This window comes from Fukomys damarensis, unplaced genomic scaffold (assembly GCF_012274545.1).
Source record: "Fukomys damarensis isolate Sample0158 unplaced genomic scaffold, DMR_v1.0_HiC HiC_scaffold_23, whole genome shotgun sequence".
Lineage (NCBI taxonomy): Eukaryota > Metazoa > Chordata > Mammalia > Rodentia > Bathyergidae > Fukomys > Fukomys damarensis.
Window position 1 is genome coordinate 41,322,309 of NW_022900935.1, and position 27,728 is coordinate 41,350,036.

A 27,728-nucleotide genomic window follows, 5' to 3' on the forward strand; every position below is an offset into this window, starting at 1 on the left:
TGCATACACATGACATAAACTGAAAAATTCAGTGGAGGAAAAATTCATTTAGACTGAAATCAGGTGACTGAATTCATTTTACTGACAGTACCTGTGTTAAAAACATTAACTTGAGGAAGATAGGCTTGAATTTCTTACATTGGAATTATACTTGAAAATCCAGTGCCTGGATCACTGAGTCTATATATACTATCTACCTTAGAATACAAGTAACTCAATAAACCTTTGTTGAATTATGTTACACAAACTCAGCTAAAGGTCACTAAGTTTTTGGCTCTCTTTACAAATATGAGGCTCATTCAGGACTAGTAAAACTGAACCTACAGATATCCAGGTTATCTTTGAAAAAATCCTGTTATAATTGTACTTATTTCTGAATCCCATTACACAGAAGACCAGCAAAGGTCATAAAGACAAGTAACAGAGGATGGTTACCATGCCTTCTACAGGTAACAAGGTGGTGCTTCCCTAAAGAAACGCATACCAGTAACTTGGAGAGTCCTCCTATTACTAGCTCACAGTTATGGTAATCAGACAGCAAGACTTTGACCTGTGACCATTCAACTATTAAAATTAAAGACAATCCCAGGATTTCCCCAAGCATTCTAGGTTGAAAATGAGCACCACTTTGAGGTACAGCGGCAGTCTCAACCAAAAAAAAATAAAGAAGTTGCATCATAATGTACTGAGGTGATGTAGTAAGCAATAGCACTGAAAGGCAGCGGAAGCCCACGGGATTTATCTCCGTCAGACGTCCAATGGTAATTCATGGAAAATGAAGGAGGCCTGCTCCAGATACTCATAGCAAACAATAGCTCTATGGGAAAAGCATAAGGCAAAGCCGCTTTGTTACAGCTACTCAGTTATGCTCAGCCAGAGAAATGTTTCATGAGTCAGTGGATTTCAGCAGGTACAATCTTGCAATGCTGGACGTCAAAAATAGATAGGGCAGCCTGATGCGGCTTTCTGATTAGTTAGTTACCTGTTGCTCTGAGAGCTGCAAGAGCTTGTGGGGAATTTAGGATAAGAGAGAGCTTGCCATTTTCCAGAAATCTCATTTGGATCGCAAAACAAAAAAGACAGAGAGGCCCAGTAAGAATGACACAGAGCATGTTGTCTGCAATTTAACACACACCACTGTGCTCCAAAAATATTCATTTCCTAAAAGAGGCAAGTGAGACAAAATTACTTTGGAGATTAATAAATCCTTACGACACATTCCACATTCATTTCTTACTCTTCCCTGGAAATACTGGGTCCCCTAGAAACAAGGCCTCACACTGGATTTAACTAAATCTGCGTAGTATCCCATTTGTCAACCCTAGTATTTATTTTTCTCAGTATACTTGTGGGGCATTGTCAGAAAACTGCCCCTAGGATCAAGCGTACACAATGAAGCCGAAAGTGGAAGCATGATTCCCAGAGATTGGTAAGGGCCCAATGGAGGCACATCATGGGCTTGCAATCACAAGCGGAGGCCACGCTGCTTTCTGCTCATCACTACTTACCGAACGACTGCAGCTTTTGACCAAGTTAAGTGTGTGGAAACCCCACTTACAAATACAGAGGAAAGCTGTTGTTTAAAAATGTGTGCTCAAAACGTGTTATCTCTTCTTCCTTCCATTAAGGTTCTTCTAAGTCAGTAGGATAGCTTCATTAAACACAAGTAACTAGGCTAGCAATTTACGAGAAATAGGTTATTTAATACCAGAATTTCCAGGGCTGCTACTAAGGACCAGAACGGACTGTGCAGCTTATAAAGCCTTCTTGCAGAAGTATGAGGCATAAGGAGGAGGGAGAGACTTGTCTAGAAAATACTTCTCAGAGAATGGCCTCCCTCATCTTCGAGAATAGCTTCTACTGTCTTCGAAAAAAGTGTCTTCAAGAGAGGCAGAAAATCATTTTTCATCCAGAAAAGAGGCAATGTTTAGACCAATTAAATTTCATTACAGTGAGGATTAACTCTGTCATATAATTCAGCAATCTGCTATTTCCTCTATGTATAAAGCATCTTGGTTTTTCTGCTATAAAACGGAGTGACACTCTGTCAGATATACTAAAAATCCAGCTGGAGAGGTATTTTCATCATATACACCTGAAACATTTCTTAAAGCTTAAAAATCATTCAGTCATTTGCTCAAGGTGGTTTATCAGCTAGATTAACTAAAAGAAATGTTAAGAGTGATTTAAATATCTCTGTGTATGACAAAAGTCCTCTCCTCAATAGACAGTTACTGTGTCTGAGATAAAAAATCCAAACCAAACCCCTGACAGCATCAGGAATCCAGCAACTCCCTTTTGAGTTCCTGGTAAATGAGGGCTAAGCCCAAAGGACAGGCTGAACAAAAATAACCACCAGCTGGACTCAGTGAAGACTTCTTGGTGGTTTTTTCTTAGCCTGTCAGAAGCACTGGTAAGCTTGGAGACCCAAATGGTCCTCTAACAGCTGTGCTGCTGGACCAAACCTACAGGGTCTGAGTTCCGGGGCCTGACAGGGCCTCCCTGTTGGGCAGCCGTTGGACTGGCCTGGGGGCCCAAATACTGTGCTACACAATTTGATTCTTTCCATGTTCAAGTATTATTTCCAATGTATGAACCTTACATGTCTTAACTTTAGTGTACTTCATAAAAAAGAAAAAATTTTTGGACATAAATCGCAGAGACATAAATCCTCAGAGAATCTTGGCTCCCAAGAAAATTTTCAATTCAGGGACAGTTAAGATGGGGTGCCACTGTGACTTCTCTGAGGAAGAGCGAGGGAGAAGAGATCTTGTCGATAACTATACAGTGCTGTATATAAACTGTCCCTCAATTCAGTCAGATACACATCGTGGTACCTCAAAGCCTCTCAGCCCCTCTCTCAAGCTTCCTAAACTTCATGAGGCATAAGGACGTTACGAAGTTCAAACTTTCCATGCATGAGGGAGTCTTAGGGATTCACAACAGAATGCCGCAGGCACTAAAGAAATTAAAGTAGGGACGGTGGTTGGCATTGAAAAACACCTTAAATGTGCTCTTAGAAATGATCAACACACTAGACAAGCTTCAAAAATGCGTAAGCAACCACGTCTAATACAATGTTGGTTCCTCAGAGCAAGCTCTCTCTCATCATTGCACTTAACATGCAAGATTCCACACCCTGTGGTTTGCTTGAGAACTACAGCATGCATCTGTTCTCTTGGAGGCTTTTCAATGGAAAGAAATATTATCTATATATGCAGAAGGTGAGAGGGACCAGAGAGAGGGAGACAGAGAGATTCTTGTCTCTTTTCCTCTTAAATTTCAAGCACAGACATCTCTGAGCCAGTTCTACTCCAGGGACTGGAAATGCTTCAGCGATAACTACACCTAACACTAAAGAAGATTCGTTACACTTACACGTGTAGTTGCTTTAAAAAAATTTCTCCATCAACTATTAATGGTTTTAAAACAGGTGAGATATTCTTTAGTACAGGTAAAGTCATCATTCAGAATCATGAGAACTCAATTCTAGCATCAGGTTGGCATAATACAGCCTGAGGGCCAGGCCCAGCCCCTGGCCTGCTCATGTGACTTTATCAGAACGTGGCCTCAGCTAGTCCTTTCTGCACTGTCTTTGGCTGTGCTCAGGCTACAATGAACGAACTGCGCAGTCGGAACAGCCTGTACGGCCCACAAAGTCTAACATACTTACTCTTAAGCCTTGTAAGAAAAGTTTGCCAACCCCACCTTAAAACATAACAAATAAATATTAACATCAACATAAATTCAGTCAGATGGGGAATATTCTGCAAAACATTAGAAGAGTTAAGATTCTCCGAATTATTGTTTCTCAGAAATCTCAGAAGTGACTAAAGTATTGGGCAAGATCAGGAAGAGGGCGTAGTGAATGTGGTTAAAGAAGGTAACTCCCCCTTTATGCCCTAAATTCATCTTCCATTAAGGCTGTAAAAGTTCCAATTAATTTAAACTCAAATCCATTGTTGGTGAATTAGTTTCCTAGCTTTAAAATTATTCAAGTGGGTTACAGTTGCACCCAGTTCTTGCCTCCCATGAACGCTTACAAATCAGCATCATGTTGTAAAATCTTGGGGATGCTAATAATGTCTATTGCATATCTATCGGCGGTAACTTCTTTAAAATACAAATTCCTCGGGAATAGCCACTCCCAACTACAATATAAAATGCACAGATTTAAGAGACTGCACCCTACATTTTCTCCACTCAGTGTTCTGATGATGCACTGGAGTCTGCTCTGCTCCCTTTTGCAATGAATGTTCTGGATGGTTCTGGAAGGGCGGCTTTGTACACTGACTCACCTCACAGCACAGGGAAGGCAGATTTAGACAATGAAATTATAGGAGCAGGGGAAAACGGAAACACTAATTCTAAACAAGAAATAGATCATTTAAAAAAAAAGAAGCCTAGTACTGCCTAGGAAGCCTTCAGTACTTGAGAAAATTTGATGTGGCAAATTATTTTGGTCACCAAAAACCACTTGCTTAATGTTTTCTTACGATGTAGCCTTATTAAAATTTAAACATGTGCGCGGAAGGCATCTTCCACCAAGTCCAAGCATGCCCTGTGGGGACCAGGAAGGGCCCCCTCTTCATTACTCATGCATTCTAACCTACTGTACGGGACTGTTCTCCTGTTGTATAAAACGGCAGTGTTAGTAATTAGGGTTAGTTTTCATCTTATTTTATTTCATTCAAAATGGATGTGAAACTTACTGGCATACCTAGGCTGCAGCCCCATGCAAGCAAGCAAAAAGCAAAATATTAAAAATGGAAGATAAAAGATAAACTGGCTAGCAGGCAGCTAAACTCACCCTTTTGTACAGCCTATGGTCCACCAGGGGGCTTTAGACAGTGAAACAATACCAAAGAGCTATTAGCATAGGAGGGTCACAACAGAAATCTTATAAATAGCTTTATTTCAACCAAAAGAATATAAAGTGGTTTGTCGCGAAGGAAGAAAAGGAGCGATGCTGGGGTCTGTGAAATGAGCAGGCAGAAAATTCACCAATTTAAGTCTTAAAACACACAGGGGGGTCACAGGACTTAAGAGATTCTCAGTGTCTCCTGGGCCACCAGCTACCCCGCCTGTGGGGAGGTGTCATATGAGGTCCCATAGAACAGGGACCTTAATGCTTCTAAGGACAACAGACGGGATGGTTTCTCTTCAAACAGTATTAAATAAACCAGAATGGATTGTACACAGCCTAGGGAAGATAAAACTTCAAACAAACCTCCAGGACACTCAGGATTTCAAGCTTCTTAACTGAACATATTAATTGGATATACAGAAATGGGAAGTGAAAACTAATCTGATATAGTCAGGATACACAGAACGCTAAAATTTGTCTGTTTTTTCTAACCTCTGAATTATAAAAGGTCGAGAAAAGAGCCAATAGGTCTGTTTTGTGTCAAGGCATGAACTCTGATGTGTCTTCATAATGCACCTTCTCTAGCCTTATGAGGTCGTGACTAGTTAAAACACATTCTAAGGAAGGGAGAGAAGTTCTTCTGTACTGGTTTACAAAAAGAACCCTAAAAATAAGAGCGGAAATGTTCCTTTGTTCAGCCTACTTTTGGGGAGGCAGCTTTCTATGAATTTATGTTTTGTTTAAATATCTTACTCTCTCAACTCAGCCACTGTAAACACAGGGCATAGCTGCGGGAATAAATAAATACAAGGGAAATAAGAACAGGACTTCCTGTGATTTTTCTCCTGAAGACTTCCTATGAATCTTCAGAGTTGAGCAGGGAGAGTATGGTGAAATTTAATCTATGAATATTCTGGTTTGTTTGAAGTGGCCTAAAATTGATCACTGTTAAGGAAATCTTGAAAATGGAATCTGCAGGTAAGTAGATGAAAGAGGAGGTGCTGTGTGATTCCACCTTGTGGGTTCAAGTCCACTGGTTTCTGCGCTGGGCAGAGCCTTCCTGAGGTTTGCAGGTAGAAGAGGAAGAGGGAAGAAGGGCCCATGAACACCCAGGCCGGGGAGGGAAGGGCCTAGGGAGTCCCTGCTCTCTTTACCACATGAAGGAATCAGCTGTTCTATGGTCCCCAGCACCTTAATGTCAAGGAAAAGGACAACTGGACAGTCAACCTCGGTGCGGTTTGCGGAACCAATTCAGGAGGTCCTAGCCCTACAGACCAGCCTCCTGACGACCGGCCATGCATTTCCCGACAGATTCCTGTTTAAGAGAATTTGTACTGGATCTCACTTGCTAGTTCTCAGCGGGCGTGGTAGAGGCAAATACCCTGCGGGGTCTGTTTCCAAGCACCTCTCCCCACACTCCAGTTCAAGAACACCCCACCTCCTAATGAACAAAAGCTCTTTTAAAAATTCTGGTTATCGTTACCACGGTAGCCATGCATGTTTCTGCCTGTTGCTGACTTAAGTAGCCAGTTAGACCCTATTCACTCTTAAAGGTAAAATATTTTCAAAATGAGCAACCAACTCTTTCCTTTCAGAGTAAGAAAAAGCTAAAGTGAGGCCCCTTGGCATCCAGTTAAATACAATGTTAAGGCTGGGGCACAATCAAACAGGAAAGGGACCAAGAGGACATGCTGGAGCCTGCTGTAAGGTCTGCTACTCTCAGCTGCACAGCTGTTGCACAGCAGACACCACAGCCAGGGAAAGGTCAACCGCACACAGCACCCATGGCTGTTGCGAAGATCCCAGACTGGAGTACTGATCTAGGCAGGGGACACAGCACACTTTCCTCCAGCCCCAAGAGTCGAAGTAAAGAACCAGTCGTTATGAAGACTGCACAGGCGTGAGTCACTCCTCACCTCATGCTGGCTCCGCTAGCAGATGCTGAGTCCTGGACATTGGACTCCAGGGGCCCCTCCTTCTAACAGAAATACAGCTGCAACCTCAGTCAGCCTTTCCCTGCCCGGTTCCTCCCAGGAGTTTCTCCTGGTCTTCATGACAGACCAGCTTCCACTGATAACCGACACATCCAGCAGGGGGCAGCAGGCATTTAGAGGAAAGCCCAGCTCAGAAAACCTGGACAATGCTCACTGTTTCCTTTCTTCAAGGAAAGCAACTATTTTCTGTTTGGATGTATGCTAGCACATGCAGGATGACTCTAGTGCTAAGTGGCGTATAAATAACAGATGAAAGAGAAGCTCGAATTAAGAGCTAGTCCAACTTAATTATGCTCACGCTTGAATCAACACACAAACCGAAGGGCAAAACCTCCAGTGTTGGTGAACACACACTCCAGCTGTAGTGGTTTCCCACAGTCTCGGGGCAGCGACCTAGTGCCTAGTCATTTGGGATGTCTACCTCACATTGGCTGGGGATACTGGCATTACCCAGGAGTTAGTGGGTGGTTAAGAAGGTCAGGGTGATTTTATCATTCTAGATGCATGAAATGTAAAGATGAGGATTAATGTACCTGTGACGACAGCGACGTAGAAACCTCATTATTTTCCGAGCAGCTTGGTCCTGCTTTTTGGTTAACAAACTGCTCCTGAAAAAAGTCAGAATAAATGACTGTCACGAGCAGGGACCTATAGAGGCAAAGACGCAAAAGCTAAGAACTGGTCCGTGCGGCAGGGGATATGTCAGAGAGCCCGGGGAGCAAGGGGACCAGTGGAAGCACCCACTGCCCTCGAAATGCTCACTCCGGGGTGGAGGTGGGGACTCTAGTCCGGTTCAAGGGAACAATACGAAGCTGGAAGCAACGCCCCCTAAAGTCCTTGTACCACTCTCTGAGCCATGCTGCGGAGAAAGGCGCCTGATGCTAGGCAGACGTCCTTAGTTTAGAGGTCCATTTGCTCGAGTTTGACTCTTTCTTTGGGCCATTATCTGTTCTGTAAGTCAATGTGTTCTACTCCACTCAAGGTTTTTTGCTAGATTTTCTAGAATGGAACAGTGTAACCCTGATTATTCTTCCAAAGTCTTCTGTGCTCCATGATTTAGACTAGTAAATAGGGTGACACCACTCACAGCATAACCTTTGGTCTCGCCAAATTGTGACAGAAGCTGAATCTGGCCAGAGACACCAAAATACAATGGGGCAAGGCGGGGCTAGAGAGGAACTCAATGGACTAAGAGGGGCCATAGCACAGGTATAACCATACCAAGCCTCAGCTCCTAGAAGGGTCTGTAAAGGAAGGAGCTGCGAATGTGTCAGCTGCCCCAGGGAGCCCTGGTCTGTAGGATGAACCAGCTCCCCAGCCCTGCACACACCGGGGTCCCCGTGGCCCACCTGAGCTTCTGCTGCACAATCACCGCTGTCCGGCGAGCCTGCAGTCTCTTGCCGCATTTTCTGTAACTCCGGTAGTACTTCTGGATCAGCACGGCGGCACGCCGGCTCTGCTGGAACTTTTTTTGTTCATAGTAACTTCGGAATTTGCTCTGGATAAGGATGGCCGCCTGTGTCATCTTTTTATAAAGTGCATACTGCAGGGGAAACAAGAAGGAGCAAGACAGTAACAACAGCGGCTGCATGAGTCCACCTGTCCTACAAGCGCGGGGAAGGGGAGGAGAGAGGCCCTTTCCTCCCTTTCTCCTTCAGGTCTCTGCTTGGGGTTTCATCACCAAAGAGGCAAGTGAGGAATGTCTCCACCTACCTCCCAATGGATAGGGCTGCTTAAGGGGCTGCTGGAGATGGTGCACTGCTCTGTATGCACTTTCTCCCCAAAATATCAATACAAATGCCCATCTTGAAAAAGATTTTAACAGAAATAATGGACATGTATGCGTCTAAAGCATTCACAAAACAAAATTTTAAATGTTTCTTTTAAGATTAATATTTACTATCCGGTTTGGAAACATTTAAAATCCTATGATGCCTCCACTTCCCACATACATAGATCTACCGACAGCCAGCCTCCGATTTCTAACTATCATTCCAGGTAGCAAATTTCTGACGGAGTTACAAGGTCCCAAATACAAGGCTTATCATGAAACGCTGACACCTTTAATCTAGGTCATCACCCTGAGAAAGATAAACATCATCGACCAACATGCTGGCAAAGTAGGGAGCCCTGAGAGGTCGTCAGAGTCGGGGTCTGCTCAGGTTCCAGGGCCAGCAGCGCCCTCCCCCGGCCCGCTGCAGAGCAGCAAAGCTGAGGGCTGGAGGTCCCGGAGCCAAAGTCCTCCTCAGGATCAGTCCAGGCACCAAAAACACAGAGTTTTCCGTAGTCTAAAAATGCTGCGTCCAGATTTCTAATGGGATAAAACACGACGAGAAGTCACACAGAGCCCTCTGCTTATGAGAAGGCAACTTACCACTGTAAGGAAAATTATTCCTCAGAAAACCCTGCATCTGCCTAACTATGTCCCTGGATGTATGAGGTGGAATGAGAGGGAAGGAAACTGACTTCTCAAAATGTTCTAGAAACAGGCCTCTTCAGCAAGCATCTTCTTCAGTCTCATCTGACCTGCTTAACTTTCATTTTCACTGGTCACAGTCTTTTAAGACAAGAACACTGGGCCTACAGAGCTTCTGTGGCGTTCACCATCTTGGCCTGTACACATAGCACTTTCAAACCTGCCGGGCTACAGGGCAGCCTGTCATGGAAAAGGGATATTTACTGAGTGGCCACTGGGCTCACGGCAATTGGCTTGTACGGGTCAATACCAGCCAAGAAAATATCCAATTGTGATTAATGCCAAAACCCGCTCCAACTGAAAAACCTCAAGGTTGCAGAGGATGGATGCACTGTGGGGAGGCGGCCTGGCAAGGGGGCACTGTCTGTCTCATGACTGTGCCAGCTTAAGGGCCCCTCCCTGGGGCTGGTGATGGCTGTGAAGTTTGTGACTCTGGTGGAATGATTTGTGAGAGGACTTGGGTGTATCATTACCTTCAAGGCTATCCATGTCAGCTTGGGGGAGAAACAGAAAATACAAGATTAATGTTAGATTGCTGAATATAATGAAATTAAAAGCAGAACCAATAAAACTCCCCCAAAAAGGCAACCTCGATATTTTAATGCCTTCCATCTTCCAAGGAATCTATATTACAGCTGTCACTATTTCTAAAAATACTGCCTTCCAGCTTCCTAGGTGTAGAAAACATTTCTTTGGGAAAGGATTTTAAAAAGAATATCGAAGAATGTATTGGGATAAACATCTGTCATAATCTCATGCTTGCAGTCCTGCTTCTGTGTTACCCCTTCAGCTAATATGAAGCTGGCTCTCAAAACCGAAGCCAGTCCAATCACTGCTGCAGAGCTAGAGGTACTGTGGTGTCAGCGTTTGCACAATAAACCTTCATTTTCTGGGATCATGAACTCAACTGGCTCTAAGCAGGAGAGGTTCCTTCCCTGCCCCATGAACAGGGTTCTTCCTAGAAACACTTGAGGGAATGGCGACTTGTATCAGAAATCAGAGCCCCGCGTCAGAGAGAGAGACCACAACCCACATTCCCATGTGACTCTTAGACCCCTGAGCCTTTATTGGTCCTTAAACAGAAATGCGAGACCCATGGGAAGCCCAAGCTAATGAAAGGTTCTAGAACCCACTGGCAGGATTGAATTTTATCATGCAAACCCATCCAGACTCAGCCAGGCGATTTTTAAGCTTGTAATGACCACTCTGATGATTAGAATGTCATATTTACTTAAATTTCTCTGAGCCCCGGCTTCACCTTTAAAATGGAAACAAAACTATTTACTTTGGATGCTCCTCAGAAGCAGAAGAGGTGACGCGTGTGCAAGGTGCACATGGGGCACCACTCATTGGGTACCTTTACCATCGGACCTGAGCCACGTAACCTGCAGGCTGTTCTGGAAACAGCAACCCTACAGGAAAGGTACAGAAACAGTCTTTCTGCACCTGCTACCTACAGAATGTAAAAAGCAGTTTAAGATGTCCCAAGCTTTTTAAGATTTTCAAAGATTTCTTACAGTTCTTCATTTTGTTGTTTTTTTTCCCCCAGTACTGGGGACCAAACTCAGGACCGTGCATTTGCCAGGCAGGTGCAGTGCCACTGAGCTACATCCCCAGCCCCACAGTTCTTCAGATAAGACACTGAAAGGCTAACAGCCAAAGACTGCACAACCTGAGTAACTCAAGAAGCCAACAGCCAGTGATTACCTCCTCTGACCTCTGTGAACAACTCCCTGCAGCTCTTCAATTACTATGGAGGTCTGTGAATTACTGCGACACAGACCCTCACCTCAAACACCAATAATTTTCTTATCACACCAATACCTCACAGGTTGGTAAGACCGAAAAGCCAAAATTGTGAACAAACTTTCCTATGTGTCATGAGCTAAACTGCAGATTGGTTCATTTTGCTTACTTTTCCTCTGCTTTCTCAGGAAGGTGAGGTAAATGACAACCTCTTTGCTAGGAGGAACTGGACGGAACAACACTCTTTAGCCGAGAAGCACAGAGGGGTCCTGGGTGGCCAGTGCCACCTGGGCCAGATACAGCTCCCCCAGACACAAACCGATCTTTACCTGTTTATATTTTCTGTAACAGCGCTGGATGACAGCAGCAGCCACTTCCTGCTGTTCCCTCAGGGGCCGGCCCTTCAGGGAGAGACAGAGAAAAGTCAGTAACTGGCTCCTATGAGGATTGTCACTTAGGACTCGGACAGAGCCATGATCCAAGTACTGCAACTTGCTCAGCACCGAAACCCCAGGCTTACCAAATTGCACTGATAATTATAAATTAGGAAAAACGAATTCATGGAATAAACCTCTGAATACTTCTGCTGCTAAGTCAAACCATAATATTTGAATGTTAGCGGGTCTAAAAGGCATTCATTTTTAAAATATTTAACAAAGTAGGCACTGCAGCATTTGCCACACCAGATCAACAGTCCTTCCTAAGCTATCCCCAGCTACCTTACCTTTGAATCAGTTATGAATAGCTCTTAACACCTTGGGGAGCTGGTTTTTCAAAGATTTAAAAACCTGTGGAGGGCTACGAGTCCTCCTCCCACCAATAATGCACACACAGATGGTTCATTTTTTAATTGCAAAAGTTCATAAACTTTCTACAGTCAGTCCCGACTTCCAGCGGGAAACCCTTACTTTATAGATCATAAATTACTTCTGGCAGAGGCATCAACTTTGTGTGAACTAAATAAAATACCCATGATCAATGACAGGAAGCTGAGGTAATGACAGCCGCCCCACTATTGACAAATTATTAATAATCTAATGTGAGCTAATTAGTAACACTGAATAAAAATGTGAACTCAAGGAAGAAAAAGGAAATGAGATGTGTCTGAGTCTGAACGAAGCAGACGCTCCTCTCTCTCCCTGGTCCGCAGAATACCCTGGCACCAGACGCTGCCACTTTACCTTGTACTTCCGGAACGCCGTCTGAACAAGCCTGGCGGCTTCGTAGAGTTCTCTCTGCTCATGATCAGACAGCGTGAGCTGGGCAAACTCATTCTCCACCTTTTCACTGGTAGATGCACTCAGGAATTCAGACCAGTCGGCAGCCGAGGGAAGGTTAGGTTTCTCAAATGCTATTTCACTGACTGGCGAGCCAATGGGGCTCAAGCTGGTATTAGAAGAAGGGGTTAGAGGCTCGTTGTATGCACTTCTGAAACAAGAGGAGAAAAGGGACATAGTCATGGCACAGCGCATGACCTATCCATTCACGAGACAAGACGGCAAGCAGTTACGAATGTGCTTTCTTTCCCTCAGCCTAGTTGCTGAATGTACCCAGCACCTTAGTACACTGAGCCTGTTCAAGAGTTTAGCAATATGCTAAATACCAAATCCAGGATGCACACCGCCCTGCCCCCGGGAAACTTCTGCCAGACCCTTTGTGATGACACCTTATCTCAGATGCTCTCATCTAGGGAGAACACAATGGGGGCTTAGACACAGCCAGGCCTCCAGAGTGGCAGCAGACAGGCCCTGAAGCCCTCTGCCTACCCCAGTGAAGTGCTGTGTCCCACAGCACACACCCTGTACTCTCAGCCTCCCCTGCCTCCTGTTCAATTCAGGTGTCTACCCCGGCTGTGACCCCGAACCTTCCTACCTGATATGGGCAGCATTCGGAAGACGATCAGCGTCCGCTAAGTAACTGGCCAGCCAGCTCATGGTGCTGCTGACAGCGGCGGGGTCTGTTCTTTCCAAGGCCGGAGACTCCGTGGGCACAAAGCTTTCCTGCTTGATTCGGTCAGGTGTGGCCTCGATAATGTGTTCTGCCAATGTCATCATGTTCACCTTGAAACAGAAGTTCACAGGACACTTGGGTGAGGGAGGAGCCTTCAGAGTTAGCCAATCTACCCCCTGCCCCGGAGAGCAAATGGGGGAGGCAGGGCTTATACTGCAATCCAGGGCGCTCATGTGGCATTTTAAGGTTATTACACGATTCACCCAAATATTCTGAGATGGAGACTTGATTACCTTTAAATCGCGGTTCAACCAAAAACTTGTGGTCGAGTCTTACAGAACACCCGACTTCCACCTACTCCGCTCTGAGCTGCACCAGCAAATGAAGCCCACCATGCCTACAGTGCCAAAGGCTGCAGTCCTGATGTGGTGACACTTTAGCTGCCTGGCGATGTCCACCCATCCTCTCCTGCTTGGCCAGGGGAACCCTGGTCTCATGGACAGCAGCACATGTGGACCTCAGGGGACTGATCGCAGTCACTCTAGGACCACCTCCCGCCGCATGCACTAGAAGGGCGGTCTGCAGCCCATTTCCAGACTGGGAGGCTGTGCTGGGATCTGCGGGGGTGCGCGGCAAAGCCTCTGCACCTGGCACACCCCCTCCCTGCTTCCTGCCTTGAATCAGCAGCTATAACATAAAGAAACCAGTGTGCACGGAGAGGACAGCCACAAAAGAGAAACCTAGGAAGACAAATCCCAAACCCCAGGGCCCTGATGCTGTCAGCAAGCAATTGCACCTTTGCACTTGTTACATGAAAAAAAATTTAATGAAACCTGCACAGTTAGGCTGCTGGTATTTGTACCCTGAATATCCCTAGCATATAATTAAGAATCCTCAATGCTGGTAGGTTTTTTAAAAATTAAGATTAGACATATGGACTCAATTATTTTAAAATTTCCTTGTATATTTCTTGAAAACAGTAACTGAAAAACAGCCGTTTCAGTTTTAAAGTGAAAATGTTCTGAAAGGAGACATAGTAAGGGGAGAAAATGCTTCCCCTGCATCATGAATGTACTTCAAGAACGACCTAAGTGAAAGAAGCCAGACAGGGAAGACCACACACTGCAGGACTCCGTTAGACGAACAGATGAACTTCCTGGAAGAAATTAAGCCTGAGGGATGAGGGCCGAGTCTATCCAGAACCGTGGCTGCTGTGGGCGTTGCAGTAGACTGCAAACGGGCACGGGGAACTCCGAAGCCGGCAGGAGGGTCCCAGCAGGGGCCCTGGAGCATGGTTCATAAATCTGCTCTAACTTGTGACACCGCATACTTAAGATGGGTACTAAAGTTCATGGTATGAAAATCATACCTCCATAAAGCTGCTAAAAATCCCTATGGATAATTTTCAAGTTTTCATCTAAGAACAAGAGCTACTTTTTGTAAACAGGAAAAAATAAAGAAAAATAATACTGCAACTTTTCATGGACTTTTGGCCCTCTCAAACTGCGACTCAAACGCCACCAAGCTCCGCCTTCATTCCTCTTCCATGGAAGTATTCATATTCTGTTAGCTTTTTTCTGAGATAGGATCTTCGTTGTGTTGCTCAGGCTGGTCTTGAACTCCTGGACTCAAGAGATCCTCCGGCTCCAGTCTCCTAAGTTGGCAGCACATACAGGCTAACTCAAATTTTTATTAAAAGCAAAGTGGAATTTCTGAAGACAAAGTTACTACTCTATAGTCAAATCCTTCTCTATTTTGTGAACACACATCAACATCCTAACATCTCAATACGATAGTGAGAGATTCTGGGATAGTAACTGGCTGAAAACTGTGACAGCTGCAGAAAGCGATGGGTTCTAGATGTCTTTGTAGCAAATAATATCCTCAGCATCTGGACCCTGAAAGTAGTATTTCCTTCAAAATTTATTGGATTGTGGTTAGAAAAGATAGCTTTACCTATGTAGGTTTGGGTTTTTATTCAAACTCTCTGTGTGTCACAGTATATGAGTAATTTTCTGAAATGTGTCCACAAATAACAATTTTTTAACCTATATGTATGTGTATATATATAAAATACTATATTAATTACACAAACGATATTGGTAGAGCCATAAGTAATCATGCATTAACTATGTTATTAAATGTCTGTATATCAAGCATTCTTTTCTTTCTTCATGGTGGGGGGAACTAGGGATAGAACTTGGGACTTTGCCCTTCTGAGGTAGGCAGTGGCACCACTGAGCTAAATCTGCAGACCTCAAACTTTCTTTAACTCTACCATTCAGATTTCTTTTCTTATTGACCTGACTGGGCAAATTCTAAGATTTAGCATCCACTCTATGACTCTTCCTATTTTTCTAGTCTTTGCTTCAGTGTTTACAGAAATTATGTAGTTAGGTATGCGATATAGTTCCTGTCAGATCTTTCTGAAAATGATATATATGTTCATTATTTGCCTCTTTGTAATCTTTCTGTGTGGCACCAGGGATTCAGCCCAAGGAGCACTGAGCTGCACTCCTCAGCCCTTTTCATTTGTTTAAATGTTGAGACAGGGTCTTGCTAAGTTACCTAGGCTGGCCTTCAACTTGCGATACTCCTGCCTCAGCCTCCCGAGTAGCCAGGATTACATGTGTGACCCACTATGCCCGGCTAACTGAACTGTACTTTTTATATTTGTTTCTCCTTCTTTTTTATGCTGGGGATCCAACGCAGGGCCTCCACAGAGCTCCACCCTAGCCTTCTTTTCATAATGACTGAAATAGCTTACTCATCATTTTGTCTTTTCTTTCATTAACTTTATTTTCACTTTGGCTGTATTTTTTACAAGCAGCATATATTTGACTCTTTTTAGTCAGTTCCAAGAATCTGCCTTTTCATGGAATTACCACATTTGGTAAGAGTCTACCACATTTGAAAACAACCCTATAGTACATTTTCTGCTTGTTAGTTTTGTAGCTTTTTTCTTTTTTCATCCCTGGACATTTTCCAAACGAGCCAAACTTTCTTATTCCACTCCCCCCATGACTTAGAAATTCTGTGGCCTGTTTTTATACTAATAACTGGACATTTCTAACAATCATTATTTCAGCCCGTACCTATCCATATCACAAGTGGAAGAAAATCTATGATCTTTTATGAACAAGAGAGCTACTTCAATACATTTTGACCATCTTTATTTCCCCTTTCGGCATCCTTTTGCAACAATCATGCAGCATGTTAGGTCCAGAATGTTTAAATATTATTCCTCATCCATGTGAAGAATCCCTTCCTAACCACTGCCCTTCACACATGGCTACACTGGTGCCACTGGCTTGGCTGTTCACCTCTCTGTCTTGACATTTCTTGGATTATTTCACTACTTTTGTTATTTTTTCACTTGGTAAAATCTCTCTTCAGAATGCTGAATTTTTCATAGTCAGGTGCTTGTCACATGGTTCTTGAGACTTGGTGAAAATGTGAAATAGGTTTTATTGTTATTTTCTATTTCTGGCATCAATTCTTTCAGTGAGGGTCAACTGTTATAAAGCTGTGCTGTCCCACAGCTATTTAAATTTAAATTAATTAAACTTAAGTACGATCGCAAATTCAGTTCCCAAGTGCTCAAGACCCTGCTAATGGCTGCCGGGGTGGACAACGAGCCCGGCACATTTCCATTCTGGTGGGACGCTCTGCTGGACAGCACTATCCCAGACATTCAGCTCCACTCCCCTCTTTTGAGCTGCTGGTTTCCAATACAATCTGCTTTCTTGTGCCACCGATATTTACAAACGCTGTTCTAGACTGCTTGGCACAATCTGGTGTGAGTTCTGTGAGGATCTGTCTACAGTAGGGCCTAGCAAAGGATGCCAGCTACCTGCTTATGTAAATAAAGTTTTATTGAAATGCAGCCATGCTCATTCATTTAAGACTGTCAATGGTGGTTTTGTGCTATAGGGCAAAAATAGTTATAACAAAGTCAGCATGACCCACAGAGACCAAAGCAATTCACTATCTTCCCTTCACTGGAGAAATCTGCCAGCCCATTGTTTACAGCCCTATTTGTCTCAGCTTGGTGTGTCTCCCGGGACTGCAGTAGTTGGCAGATCACAAGTGTGGCCTCCCCACCACCAATAATGGGAGCACACCAGGAAGTGTGCACGCGCCTTGTCCTGCGCCAATAATACACCATGTTAGGCAGAGGGTGGCAGGAAGGGAGCCCAGGATGCAGGCTCGGGTGTGGCCCAGCCATCAGACCCTGCTCAGGTCCAGTGGCCAGCGTGGGGATATCCTCTGCACCCCTCCTGGTGATTGTGTCACCTCCACAGGCGTGAGTCTCCTGTTGGATTTCAGGAAGGTTTTTTTCTTTTACCTTTGTTTCTGGTTGTGTCAAGGGGCAGGTAGAGAGAGGAAGCCCTTCGGAAGTTGTAGAACTGCCCCTTTGTATCTCCCCAATGTATCTCAATGAACAAGCTCTCTTGATCACCTGAAGTCGAGTTTACCTCAGGACATCTTCACTTAATCTACAAGTTCAATGCTCTGATGGACCCTGTATTTCCTGCACTGTCAGGTGAGTCATGCACTGACTTTAGGGATATCCACTGCACATCGTCAGGGTCCACAATGGCTATGCCAAGGCCACTTGCATAATCCAAATTCTGCCCACCAGCTTTCTTACTGGCTCATCTTAGGGCCTCAGTGCTATTATAACTAGTACTGGGGACAATGATGCTGTCATGGTGGATGTAAGGAGGCGGCGGGGGACTTCTCACAGGGTCATGAGTGAGTCTGGAGGAGCTGGAGCCGAGCAGGAAAACTCTGCCGAGACCTGGGGCCTGGTGTTCAGGACTGAGTCACAGCACCTGAGCTGCAGGAGGAGAATGTGGGCCAAGCAAAGAAGAGATGCCAACATCGCCCTGGAGAAGAGCACACGCTGGCTGGCCCTTCCCAGGGAGAAGATGCCGAGACCTTTGGAATGAGCCGTGAGGACCATGGAGATGCACGGTTCTGGCCTCTGGGCCTGACCCCGCTGGGGCTCACCTGAATGTCATCCATGGGTTGCGCGTGCTCCTCGTCCTCTGCACTATCGCGGTAGGACCCCAGCTCTGTATTCACCACCTCTCTGCTAGCCATCATCAGGACACTCATTGGTTCCCGCGGGCGCACCTGAGAAGGTGCTGTGTCCTTTACTACACTGGTCCCCTTCGGAGTTCCAGTCACCTGTACTGTAGACACACCAATGTAAAGATCTTTGGAATTCCACTTTACTACGGGCTGAGATCCAGAGGCGTGGAAGGCTTCGGTCTCTGGAGTGGGAGGGGAGGTCTCACGGCTGTAGTCCCTCACTCCTTCACTGGGGCTGATTGTCTCGGGGACAGCCTGCTTAGAACTAGGGCTCTGCTTCCTGATATTTGGCTGTTCCAGACTCAGTGCAGTGGAAAGCAGCTTCTCCTGCCTCGCCTGGAAGTACTCAGGGTTCAATTTATGCTTTTTGGGAGCTGGATAATCTTTGTGGCTCTCACTGCTGTAGTAATTAGAGGGTTCAGACCGAGGTCTTCTCAGCTCTGAAAAGTACAGTAGAAAGGACAGTCAGGACAGGAGATAAAAGTAGGAATGCTAAAGAATTAACACTTTCTCTATGCCTGAGAGATGCAAGCGCCAAGCTGGGAACTTAATGCTCAAATATTCCCCAGTAGCATGTATCATACTCAGCTCATCCTCCTCCAAGAAGGTGTATTTCTTGCACGAACATAGAATTTTTGCTACATTCTATGTTTTTTGACAGGGAGGGAGCAGAAGGCATTTTAAAAAGAAAAGCAGAAACATAAAAAAATAACAAATGTGACTCTCTGATGGCCTTTCCTAGGGTGGTGCGGGAAAGCAAATGGGAGAGCGGCCAAGGTCTGAGATGCTGTTGTGTTCAGTTTTTACCTGGATTGGTGCTTGCAATAACGGTGACGCCTTTGGGTATCTCTGGAGAGCTCACAGCCTCGCTGTGCCACTGGGCCATCCAGCTGTCTGTACCTGGCTCCTCACTTGGGGGACAGTGCATCCTGGGCTTCTGTCCCAGCTGAGCCTGCTCGTCTCTCTGTAGGTGTTCCAGACACTCTGCTAACTTCACATGGCCCCGTGAGCGGGCAATTCCCAAAGGCAGCCTTCCTAGAGAGTCGGGGATGGAGATGGCCCGCCGGTCCCACTTGTACAGTACCACAGCAGCTTCCAAGTGCCCTAGGGCGCATGCCCACATCTGGAACAGGAGGCAAGGACAGCTTTCTCAGTAAGACACCAGAGCTGTGGTTTACCTTTGCCATTGCTGCCAAACTGGTCCTTGTGGGGAATTACACATCAGCCTTACAAAGAACCGTGGGTGAATGTCCTACAGCAGTTAAGGGTTACTGTAGGCATGATTAAGACTTCACTGCAGAGTTCGGTCTGCAAAAACGGTCAAATTCACTCATCTTTTAAGTAACATTCTAAGATCCCCGTTACCTAACACTCTAAGATTCGTCTTTCCAACACACACATGTAAATTCCTAATAATAAGCCTTTTGTCTCTGAGGACGTACATTAAAACACTTCATTACAGAGTTCACAGCTTGGCAGACAATTAAATTTATTCTAACAAAGCAGTTTACAACCCATCTTTTACCTAACATTCGCAGGTTTCTAGGGGACCTAATATCCCTGTGCCAGGCTGGAGAAATGGTTAGGGCATAAAGGAGCCCCTCCTTACCAGAGGAGTGCAGGAGAAGTGGTCCACATTCAAGGGGTCCACCTCCAGCTCCAAGTCAATGCTGTCCGCGTGCTTTGTGCTGCAAGAGAGGGAGCCAGGAGCCTCACGACCAACCCATGCTCCAAGGAAACACCAGAATACTACTGTCCTACCAAGAAGCCAAATGGGGCCTCTAACCTCCCTGATATGAAGAAACAGAGTCTGGGACTCCCAGGGTAGCTCAGACTCTCCATCTGGCTGGGAGTCCAAAGGAAATGAAACAATCCAACATTTAGTGAGGCCCACAGGCAGTGGTTTGGGTGGGGTGTGGATTCATTAAGATCCTTTGGAAGCTGTCTTGGAGAAAGCCCTTTGCTCACTGGCAGCAAAGCCTACTGAATGGCCAGATTTCTCTCCCCTCACTGAAACACTTAAGCAGGTACGTGCTAGGAGCGAAGATGAGCAGTGGTTCGCGCCGCAGCCTTACCGCCACTTGATGAGGGTCTGGATCAGGGTGGCGTAGCCCTGGGCAGCAGCCAGGTGTAAGAGGGTCATCCCCCGGAAAGTCTTCGAGTGGATCAGATGCTTGGACTTTGCCCAGCAGGCTCGGCTCATCATCTTCTCACACACAATGACCACGCGACTCTCGAAGCAGCTCCCCAAGGTCCCAGGCCCGGAGGCACACTGTCATGAGAAAGCCCAGGTTGGCCCCAACACAGGCCTCCACCTCACCAGCACTCTGCTGAGTGGGATGCTTAGCAACTCAAGACGGAAAACATAAAACCTGAGAACAGAGACCTGCACCGCCAGGCAGGAATGTAAGAGGCCCAGCACCACCTGCGCAGCCGTGGTACAAGGAGATTTCCACCGGCACCTGCCTTTGACAGCAGGCGCTAGGGCTGTGCCTGTCACACTGTCTTGGGGAAAGCGTACATTGCTAAATGAAAAGGAGTCCAGCCTTCCAGTTGAAACAAACAATAAATTACTGTTACCATCTAGTGCATGTGGATGTATGGCTTTCTTGATAGTTCTGAAAGAAGGTCAAGTCACTTACATGTGGGTGTTTTCTTCCCTAAAGAAATGCTTCAGAGTATCTAATAACAATTTTTATTCTTTACAGATACTGGGGAAGCATGAGAGGTCTTGAGATTTGAGCATTAATAATAAAGGCACCTAAAAAAGAGAAATTCATGAATTTTAACCACATGGTTTTCTGTGAATCAGTTGTAAGGGAAGAAAAACAAAAAGTTAGCAATGTCAGTGGCTTATTTGAGCCTCTGTGACAGCAGTTTTTCTGTTTAACTTTCTCCCAAATAAATGGCATTTCTATCCCAATTTGCATCTCTGGTGTTGTGTTTTTTTCTGGTAATAAATTCCATATTGTTCAATTATTACAGAGTTACTGTTGTTCTTCATTGCTATTTTCAAATTTGGAAAAAATGCCTCAAAAAATAAAGGCAGATGATGGATGTATTGTCATCCTCATCAGAGCAGGAAAAACATCTTGGAGGAGTGCAGTCGGGCACTCCCAGCCTGTAGACTGGCCGCAGCTACGCAGGTCAGGCACAGCTGTTCTGTACATACCACAGACACATGTCTGCATGCACGGAAATCCCCAGCTGGTGAACAAAGAGGGGATTCTGCATTACACAAAAAGCAGCCATGTCTCCATCATATTCATCAGAGAGAGAGAGAGAGAGAGAGATTTATTGATACCAACTTATGATGATGCCAAGAGTTCAACAGCAGTTACTATGAGGTCAGGGCAAAACAGGTCAAGCTGCCCAGGAATGGGGCTTTCAAATGACTTTATATACCACTTTCTTTGTGCAATTTTGTAGGTAAAGGACAAAGGATTTTATGGAAACCTCTCATTTTGGCCATGTGGTGAATTAAATGGTAATTATCTTTCCTACAGAACTTAGGATTATTTCATGAAAACGAAGCTTAGCTGAACAATAATTTACTATGTGCCAAATCTTTTGTTTATTTCCAAAAGACAGAAAAATAAGAAATTTTTGAACAAAGGAAGTTGGCTTCTTGGGGTTGTTTTCATCCACGACTGTTACACTGAAAGTATTATTAACACTTGATATTTATAAGTATCATAAAAAAAACTCACTCAAAAAGGGAATTACTGGGGCTGGGGATGTAGCTGTAGCTCAGCAGTAGAGCACTTGCCCGGCAGGCGTGAAGCTTTGGGTTCAATCCAAAAAAAATTAGGGGTGAAGGAAGGCCAGGCCCATCATCCCAGCTACTCAGGTGGCTAAGGCAGGAGGATCAAGCAAGTTCCAGGCTGGGCAACTTTGCGAGACTCTGTCTCAAAATTAAAAATTTGTGAAAAGGGGTTGATGCTTTAGCTCAAAGGTAAAAGCACTTCCCTAGCATGCCTGAGGTTCCTGGGTCCATTCCCAGTGCTATAAAAAAAAAAAAAAAAAGAATTGGGCAAAGGAATTTGCTTATCTTGATGAAGAGGGAGATTACTGAAGGTTTTCAGGTAATGGCTAGGTATTAGAAGAAATACTACCAGGCCTTTTATCACTATGGTCTCTTGATAAACAGTGTCTGCCTAGGAGACTTTCCCCAAAGGAAGCTCCTGAACAAATAACCAGACCAATGGTACTGAAATAGTACTTGGTACTTTCCCTGTGCTTGGCAATGTAACATTCTTCAAGCTGCTTATGAAAAAGTGTACACGGAAGATGCTCTAAGGTACTGCCAAACGGTGATTCCATGAACAGTTTCTCAGGCCCTTTTCATACTGATCTTCTTGCATCACTGAATTCAACTGTGGTATCTATTTATCCCTAAGAAGATCCAAAATGCAAAGGAAAAAGGCTTCAGTTTAATTCTGAGCCCTGGCAGCCTCAGCTTCCACTTGGCCTCTCTTCTAACTGGGCGTCCTCGTTTCCCACCGGGCAGGGCAATGAATTCCGAGACTGACCAGATTTGGGGCTTAGGGAGTAAGCACCTGAGAAGCCCCATGTCTTCAGACTCTTTCCCATCACACAGCCTAACCCTTAGAGCACTGATACTGTAAAGTGTGTGGACTTCATCCAGGAGTGACAGCAGCAGCAGCAGAGGACCTGGGGCCAGCTGCAAACTGGAAGAATAAAGCACAAGCACCCAAGAGGGCTCTGGGCACTACACACCTGCGCTTGGCCTCCTCCATTCCCGTTGCCACCACCGCCGCCTCCTCCGCTGCTGCCACCTCCGCTGGCCTGCTTGTGCTGCTGTGAGCCCGTCATCTCGGCCATCCTCCGCTCCATCTGCTCCAGCCGCTCCAGGATGGACATTCTGAACTGGTTATCTAGGGCACAGCAGGAGCAGGAGTCAGACAAGACCTGTGGCCTGTGCTCGCTGATGGCACCAGCATCCAAGAGACTGGCAGTGATGTCACCAGAGCCCAGACCACAGCCCCGGCCAGGCCGCCCCCACAGGGGTAGGAGGCCACCCCAGCCCCTCACACACGACAGGGGCATCAGCAGCAGCCCTCAGCGCCTGGCGGAAGGAATGCAAGACTGCTTCGTGTCAAAGCTCCTGCTTTTGCACTCCTCTGGGTCAGACTCCCCAGCAGAAACCTTTCAGAGACCTGGTGGCAAGGGCACTGCAGCAAGCCCATGAGATACATACAGTTTCATGTATGGCAGCGAAAGGTGGTGATTGTTCAGGTGAAGGGAAGGTTACTTTAAAAGTATTATCTGTTCTATCCAACACTGGGTTTATACAAAAACAAAAAACTCACTTCTGTCTTAATCCAGGCTCTACCTTTTACACGGCGTTGTAGGAACTGTTCATTCCCAGCCCACGACCCCTACACATTCCTTTTCCCACTGGTCTCAGTCATGGGCCAACACTGACAAAGGTTTCAGCTCCACAGGAGAAAAGACAATGGGATGAGACTGCTGGAAGTGCGACTGTAACTCAAGAGCGTGATTCTGCACCACAGAGGTGGCACTCACATGGGCACACACACAAGTACACACATTAGACTTGATCTGCCTCAAGTACACAGTACTAAGCCGAAACCATGATCAAAATCATCAGCACCTTTCTGCACTCAACAGACTTTAATGAATGAAGTACGAGGTCCTCCACAGCGAACAAGGGGAAGGCAGGAAATGTGAAAAGCAGCACTCGGAGTGAGGAGAACCTCACTCCGGCCAAGTTGGGAAAGGTAATGCTCAACCTGGAGGACGAGATGGCCCGGACGTGGCAGGCACTAGGAAGGGAACAGCACCGGCAGAGGACCCCGGCAGAACATCAAGGAAGGAGAGGGGAGGGAGCTGCAGAGGTGGGCAGGACCTGGCCATGCACTGCTGCTCAAAGCCCTGGCACCACCAAGTGATAGCTGCACAACCTATGCAGCCACTGCTTCCTCAGCGCTTGCCGGGGCAACTGCACCTGCTGAGTTGCTCTGCGCATGTGCTTAGAACATGCGTGACCCAGGGAAACCTGTTGGCTCACCATCTTCAGGCAACGAGCCAAGTCTAGAAACACTGGCTCTGGGGACAGCGCAGATCTCCCTGCTAAATGCACCACTATTTGCAAAGCACAAGCATCTGCATGACAAAAAGGAACAACCTTATAGCCCCAGCTATTTCGCCAGCTTTCTTTTCCATCCTGGCATGAGTCCCAAGGCCTGTGGGTGGCGCTGACCCTCAAAGGCTGCTCATGCCAGTGCCCCCTCCCCCTGCAACGCTGCCTGCACACAGCTGGCACTGACTGTTCAGGACCACACCAGAAGTAGCAGGCCCACTGTGGCCTGAGGCTCAGGAGCTTAACCTCCCTAGGAGAAGGGGAAGGGAGAGAGGCGTCTGGCACAGGGGAGAGAGCATCCTACCTCTCCAGGGCTTTGCTCAGAACAGAGGAGACCCCACTCCTGGACAAATCTTTGGCACTAACTCGGAATCTGACTGATCTGGCTTTGCTAAACCACAAAGCAGGAGGAAGACTGTTTTTCAGGAATCCCAGTATTTGCTTGTAGTAACAATGCCAGGAAAAAAACGCCTGTTGTTTCAAAGAGAATAGTATCTTTGTTCCAATTCCACATATTCAGAGGAGAAGAGGCAACATGTCTAGGCAGCAGTCAGCAGCTGATCACTAACCTGGAACAAATCCTGCTGGGGAAGACCTGACTGAGGCCGCCAGCAGAGAGCTCCAAGGGACTCCTGGGCAGCACTGGCGGCTCACTTCAGGTCCCTCTCTTGGCACCTGGAATCCCGCAGGGCGCAGGCCTGTGAGTGAAGCCAGCAGAGCAGAAGCAGTTCCTCGTCAGGACTTGGTGCAGAGCAGCATGAGCGCTGTCCTTTGTGGGCCACGTCTGACTCCTGCTCATTCTGCACAGAACCAGGCCCGACTTGGGGCTTCCAGGGCCCACGCAGAAAGCCTGACACACACCCTTGAGAAGGCCTGGATGAAGTGTGCATCTTCTGCAGGCCCACATTCTGGCAGCTTCGTATGGAGGTCAAGACTGACATCACATGACAGCAGTGGGCCAGAAGGCACTGATTGCACTCTGGTCAGCTGGGCAGCACCACCCGCTCTCCGGACAGCCTGCCTACCCTCTCTGGGGGAGCTTTGACTCCGCAGAGCTATTCCCGGCCCAACACAGATACAGCGGACACCTGCACCGCTGGGACCACACACCCAGTCACCAGGACTCAGTGTCAGCACCAAGGCGGTGGCTTCTGTGCCCAGGTTCCCAGCCATGCTGCCTGTGGCCGTGCGGTGAGCACCTTCGCATTACTAAGCGGCTCTGAGCAGCACTTCGCCAAGATCCACAGCACCAGTTACTGACCCTTAACAAAGTCATACTATGCACAACAGTATCACAGTGCCCAACTCCAGGAGGAGACGGGAGTGACAGCCACAGCAAGGACCCGATCACAAGGGAAGTGACTGAGGGGCCGAGTGTCTTGTGCTGCCCGCCCCCCTCCTGCCTGCTAAGCAGCTCTGGGCTCAGCTTCTCAGTTGTAAGGCTTGGTTACATGGGTAAAACCAGAGCCTTCCACAACCGGCAAGTCAGAAGCCACATTTGTGTTTGCTTTGGTTTTTTTTTTTGGTACCCGGAGTCAAACTCAGGTCCCTGCAGTTGCAAGGCAGGCAGGAGAACCTCTGAGCTAAATCCCCAGCCCATCCTAGCTTTATTATGGTAAGACATAATCTCTCTAGCCTGAACCTGGATTTTTAAATTAATTTTTAATTAATGTTAAATTAAATTTTAATGAGATGGAGGAATAAGGTACATGTAGAGTGGGGGCCTGATGAATTTGGCCCCCGTTCTTAACCACGATTCTTCAAACAAAGCCAAAACTGACTCAGGTTTACAGGCCTGCGAGGGGACATCCTTCAGGCTGAACTGGTCTCTGGAAAAAAACGAGAAAGCCAGCAGTGCCTGTTTCTGGGAGCACCTGAGACCTAGAGCTGGTAAAAGGCTGCAAGAGTCTCCAGGGGGCCCAGCAAACAAAGCTGGCAGTCTGGCCCCAACCTCGGTCTGTATCTAGAAGTTTTAGGTTCCATCTGTCTCCACAGAAGCAAGTTACTGCCTCTGTCTTCCCTAAGGGACCTGGAGGTGGACACAGAACTGCACACAGGGTTGCTCTGGTGATGCCTGTGTCCTCCTGCTGAACAGGAGAGGATGACAAACGAGTTGTACAGGGATGGACACCCACCCCCTTCAGCCTTTTTGCCCAAGAAGATGAAAACGTTAAGTAGTCTATGTAAACACGGGGGCCACCTCACAGGAGCCGCTGGACCTGGACCCTTGATGGCCAGCCTTTCAGAGATTTCAACAGCTGGCTGCCTCATATGTGCCATAGGATCACCACAACAGTTCACAGACTCACAAGGACACCTGAGCTCCAAGTGACAAAGTGACAGGACCTTCGTGAGCACACAAAAAAAGGCCGTGACTCTTTGCAGTTTATGTGCAGGGGGAGGCTACATTGTGATCACTACACTCAGAATTGGGCTGAGCTACAAGCCAAGCCCCTGCCTGCCCCAGGGACAGGATAAACTTTTGGGTGGGCAGGGACGATCTGAACACAGCAAAAGCAAAGCCACAACAGAAAGGTTTTCCTGGCAAGAAACTACCCAGTTCTCACTCTGGTTGAGGTTCTCCACTCCCCCAGCCTCAGCCTCCCAGAGTGCTGGAGTTACAGACATGCACCACGAGGCCCAACCTCACACCTGGATCGTGAGGGTGGAGCAGTACATCTAAATGCCTTGACATATCCAGTTCCTACCATTTTCCAGCAATAGTAGAAAACAAGAAAAAAAGACATAACCTCAGCAGCTTTTTTTAAAGTATCAAGAATGAAATTTTTTAGTTCAGACTTGAATTCCAGATGAAATTTTAACAAAAATATAAGAGATGAAATTATTTTCTAGCCAGTCACCAGCCCAAGAGTCAGTGAAGGGCTAGGTACACTGCCCACTTCTGGTTCCCTGTCTCTCCCTCAGGGCTGTTATGAAAAGTGCCACAGACCAGTCAGGAGGACATGTTTTAGCTCTTTCACAGGTATTCCTAACTCTTAAAAGATTTTTTAAATGTCCTAAATTAATGATCACTTAAATGTTTAAAATTCCTAAGCAACACCAAAGTTTTAAAGTCAAAGATTTCATGAAGACTCCCACAGTATGTGCTAAGTTTAGAAAGGGTGGGATTTGCTGCTGTCAAAGTGGAGAATCCCAGTGTTTGGGCGTCTGCTGTAAGAAAGTGAGCTGAGAAGCCAGCCACAAACCAGACTCTGCTGGCTTTCAGCATGCAGCTGCACCTCCTGCTTCCTCTAGATTCTGCACACCTCGCTGTAATCTTAAAATGGAACTGATTTTCATGGCTGTGCTGGGCAACAAACACCACACAGGATTGTCCCCAACCTTATATCAGATAATTCAGTTTAAAGAGCTAAGTTCTTGTCTTTGAACCTATAAAATATAAACTCAGGTGTGGCACAGAATGTTCTCAAGCAACTACGTTTTGGGGGGATTCTCTCCAGCTCACTG

General features: G+C 46.3%; 1 protein-coding gene across 17 annotated transcripts in view; it reads right to left on the reverse strand.

Moving 5' to 3' along the window:
• Camta1 (calmodulin binding transcription activator 1) overlaps positions 1-27,728 on the reverse strand; it is a 696,092-nt gene that overhangs the window by 2,415 nt on the left and 665,949 nt on the right. For 6 of the 17 annotated variants that reach the window (XM_033767633.1, XM_033767632.1, XM_033767628.1 and 3 more), the window contains 12 exons: positions 22,874-23,031; positions 20,209-20,405; positions 19,743-19,821; positions 18,941-19,256; positions 18,050-18,573; positions 12,956-13,143; positions 12,265-12,511; positions 11,413-11,484; positions 9,811-9,831; positions 8,211-8,404; positions 7,395-7,469; positions 4,811-4,841 (listed from right to left, as the gene is read on the reverse strand). In XM_033767633.1, the coding sequence (XP_033623524.1) occupies positions 4,811-4,841; positions 7,395-7,469; positions 8,211-8,404; positions 9,811-9,831; positions 11,413-11,484; positions 12,265-12,511; positions 12,956-13,143; positions 18,050-18,573; positions 18,941-19,256; positions 19,743-19,821; positions 20,209-20,405; positions 22,874-23,031 (2,102 nt within the window). Of the gene's footprint in view, positions 1-4,810; positions 4,842-7,394; positions 7,470-8,210; positions 8,405-9,810; positions 9,832-11,412; positions 11,485-12,264; positions 12,512-12,955; positions 13,144-18,049; positions 18,574-18,940; positions 19,257-19,742; positions 19,822-20,208; positions 20,406-22,873; positions 23,032-24,829; positions 24,947-27,728 lie in introns of those variants that run through there. The other 11 variants (XM_033767640.1, XM_033767636.1, XM_033767641.1 and 8 more) reach the window with 8 other exon arrangements.